Source organism: Eleutherodactylus coqui, chromosome 6, assembly GCF_035609145.1.
Source record: "Eleutherodactylus coqui strain aEleCoq1 chromosome 6, aEleCoq1.hap1, whole genome shotgun sequence".
In the NCBI taxonomy this organism is placed as follows: Eukaryota; Metazoa; Chordata; class Amphibia; order Anura; family Eleutherodactylidae; genus Eleutherodactylus; species Eleutherodactylus coqui.
In genome coordinates this window covers 105,684,058-105,686,320 of record NC_089842.1, presented here as the reverse complement: position 1 = coordinate 105,686,320, position 2,263 = coordinate 105,684,058, and the positions used below count along the sequence as shown (strand labels likewise).

The window sequence follows — 2,263 nt, the reverse complement described above, 5'->3', positions numbered from 1 at the left end:
GCACTGACTGCAAATATTGCGCACCATGCTATTTATGTAGCAGAGCTCAATATTGTACTCATTAATATACATAGTATAGAAAACTAATGCAAATATTGCGCACCATGCTATTTATGTGGCAGAGCTCAATATTGTACTCATTAATACACATAGTATAGAAAACTAATGCAAATATTGCGCACCATGCTATTTATGTGGCAGAGCTCAATATTGTACTCATTTATACACATAGTATAGAAAACTAATGCAAATATTGCAAACAGCAAATAAAAGCTAGAATAAAGCCCCAATGTAACATACATGGAACCTGATATTCACATATAAAATGTGATACAACTAAGGCCAATATCTGACCATACTAATGATTCTATATCCATAATATCATCTGATTAAAAATTATGTAAACATTACAATCAAATGTTACGGTGCTCTTACACCTAACGATTTATAGTTCAATCGAGTGAATGATGTCAGAGATCTGTTTATACAGGCAGATAAATCGTTTGCTCGTTCACTCGCTAAATCATTCAGTCGTTCAGATTCACTGTATAAGTATAATATATACACATTGCTTCACTCTCCATAGAGATGGCACACACTACATATAATCTGATACATTGTATCATGGGCAATATCCATACAATGTCCATACAGGACTAGGACAGTTTCTTCATAGAAGACAACTACCTACATTTACATTTACCACTAGTAATAGTGAACTGTAGGGGGCGATGTACACGGTACATCTATGTACTGAAGATAACAATATGTCATGCTCAGAGAGAATACATATTACTATAGAGAAGTCTGTAGTATTTACAGTACTGGATGATACATAATATCTACTGTATATATCAGGCTGGAGGTTTTACCTACATTATTCTGCAATGCCTTGTATTGCAGGTCTGATATATATATATACACACTTTACTCTCTATAGAGCAGCACACACTACATATAATCTGATACATTGTATCACTGGGAGTATCCATAAATGTCCATATAGGACTAGGACGGTTTCTTCATAGAAGACAACTACCTATATACCAGTATAGAACCAAGTCCATATAACAGAGCTGCAGGTGACAGCAGATTATATGATGGACTAGTAAATCACACAGTAATTACATGGTGTTCAGAAAGAACTGTCTCTCCCATCACATAGTGAGACACTAGTGACAGACAGAATACACCCCATCTCCAGCTCTCGGGTATACGGGGGGACACAGAGCTCTCAGTCCACAGAAGGGGATGCAGTCACTACCAGGGTCTCCACAAGGCTTTGCTGCTGTCCAGGGGGCTGTGTTTGCTGGGGGTCTCGTAGATGGGGGATACAGGAGGAGATACATGCTGGCATGTCACAGAGTGAGCCCCAGGGAGGTTCTGCAGCAGCTGGATCTGGAGCTTGGTCTGTTTGTGCTGGGACAGGAAGCTGATGGAGTCCTGGACACAGGTGGAGTAGCCTTCTCTCTGGGCCTGGCTGGAGGCTGAGACATCTAGAACAGGAGAGACATACATGTCAGTGACAGCGTCCATCACCTGCTACAATCTGCTGGCAGTCACAATCATACGGGGTGTGAGGAGCGGAGACAAGACACTTACTGTCCGCCATGTGCCGCTGCAGGAAGGTGACCGTCATCTCCAGGATATCGGCTTTCTCCGGTTTGGAGGGGAGCTGATGCCTCTGAAACTCCTTCTCCAGTAAGATGCGCAGCTGCTCAATGCTGCTGTTAATCCGATCTCTCCGCATCTTCTCAATCGCCGGCTTCCTCAGCTGCAGACAAGACATGAGGGTTGGTTAGTTACTCTGGAGAAGCTGCACTTTATGGTGATGGAGGAAACATTTGATGCTATGAGAGAAGATATAATGAGCACTTACTCTCCTGGGCTGCCTGCTGTGGGGATCACTAGCAGCGCTCTGCATGTCGCTGTAAGGTGCCATCAGTCAGTGAGTGCGGCTGTGTCCTCTCTGGCCGTGATGAAGCTCGGGAGGCACAGAGACCCCTCTATATACCCCTCTCCCTGCATAATAATGTGTGAGGATCAGAGGGAGCGCAGGTTCCCACACTCAGCAGCCAATCACACGGCAGCGAGGACAATGGACGTGTGTCCATCTGGTACCTCCAATACAGGAGATAATAGAGGCTGCTGGGGGCGAGCTGGGAGTGTGGGAAAGACCTGCAGAAGACGCTATCTGCTGTAATGACATATTGCACTGACCACTGCTACTTTTACTATACATCCATTATTATGTGTGAGAGCA

At 43.9% G+C, this 2,263-nt stretch overlaps 1 protein-coding gene across 1 annotated transcript; it reads right to left on the bottom strand.

The window, feature by feature from the left end:
- Positions 1 to 290: 290 nt before the first annotated feature.
- On the bottom strand, positions 291 to 1,969 carry LOC136631416 (transcription factor HES-5-like). Its single transcript, XM_066605702.1, has 3 exons — positions 1,880 to 1,969; positions 1,603 to 1,774; positions 291 to 1,496 (listed from the first exon to the last, which is right to left on the bottom strand). Exons 1-3 carry the CDS (start codon positions 1,940 to 1,942, stop codon positions 1,261 to 1,263), a joined length of 471 nt encoding a protein of 156 aa, XP_066461799.1. The 5' UTR covers positions 1,943 to 1,969; the 3' UTR covers positions 291 to 1,260.
- Between the last annotated feature and the right edge of the window lie 294 nt (positions 1,970 to 2,263).

Excerpts from the sequence above, each read along its gene's own strand:
- LOC136631416 (XM_066605702.1), bottom strand. The coding sequence starts at position 1,942 with ATGGCACCTTACAGCGACATGCAGAGCGCTGCTAGTGATCCCCACAGC. Across the intron at positions 1,775-1,879 it reads ACAGCAGGCAGCCCAGGAGA|CTGAGGAAGCCGGCGATTGA; the intron begins GTAAGTGCTCAT and ends TCTTGTCTGCAG. Across the intron at positions 1,497-1,602 it reads GCAGCGGCACATGGCGGACA|ATGTCTCAGCCTCCAGCCAG; the intron begins GTAAGTGTCTTG and ends CTCCTGTTCTAG.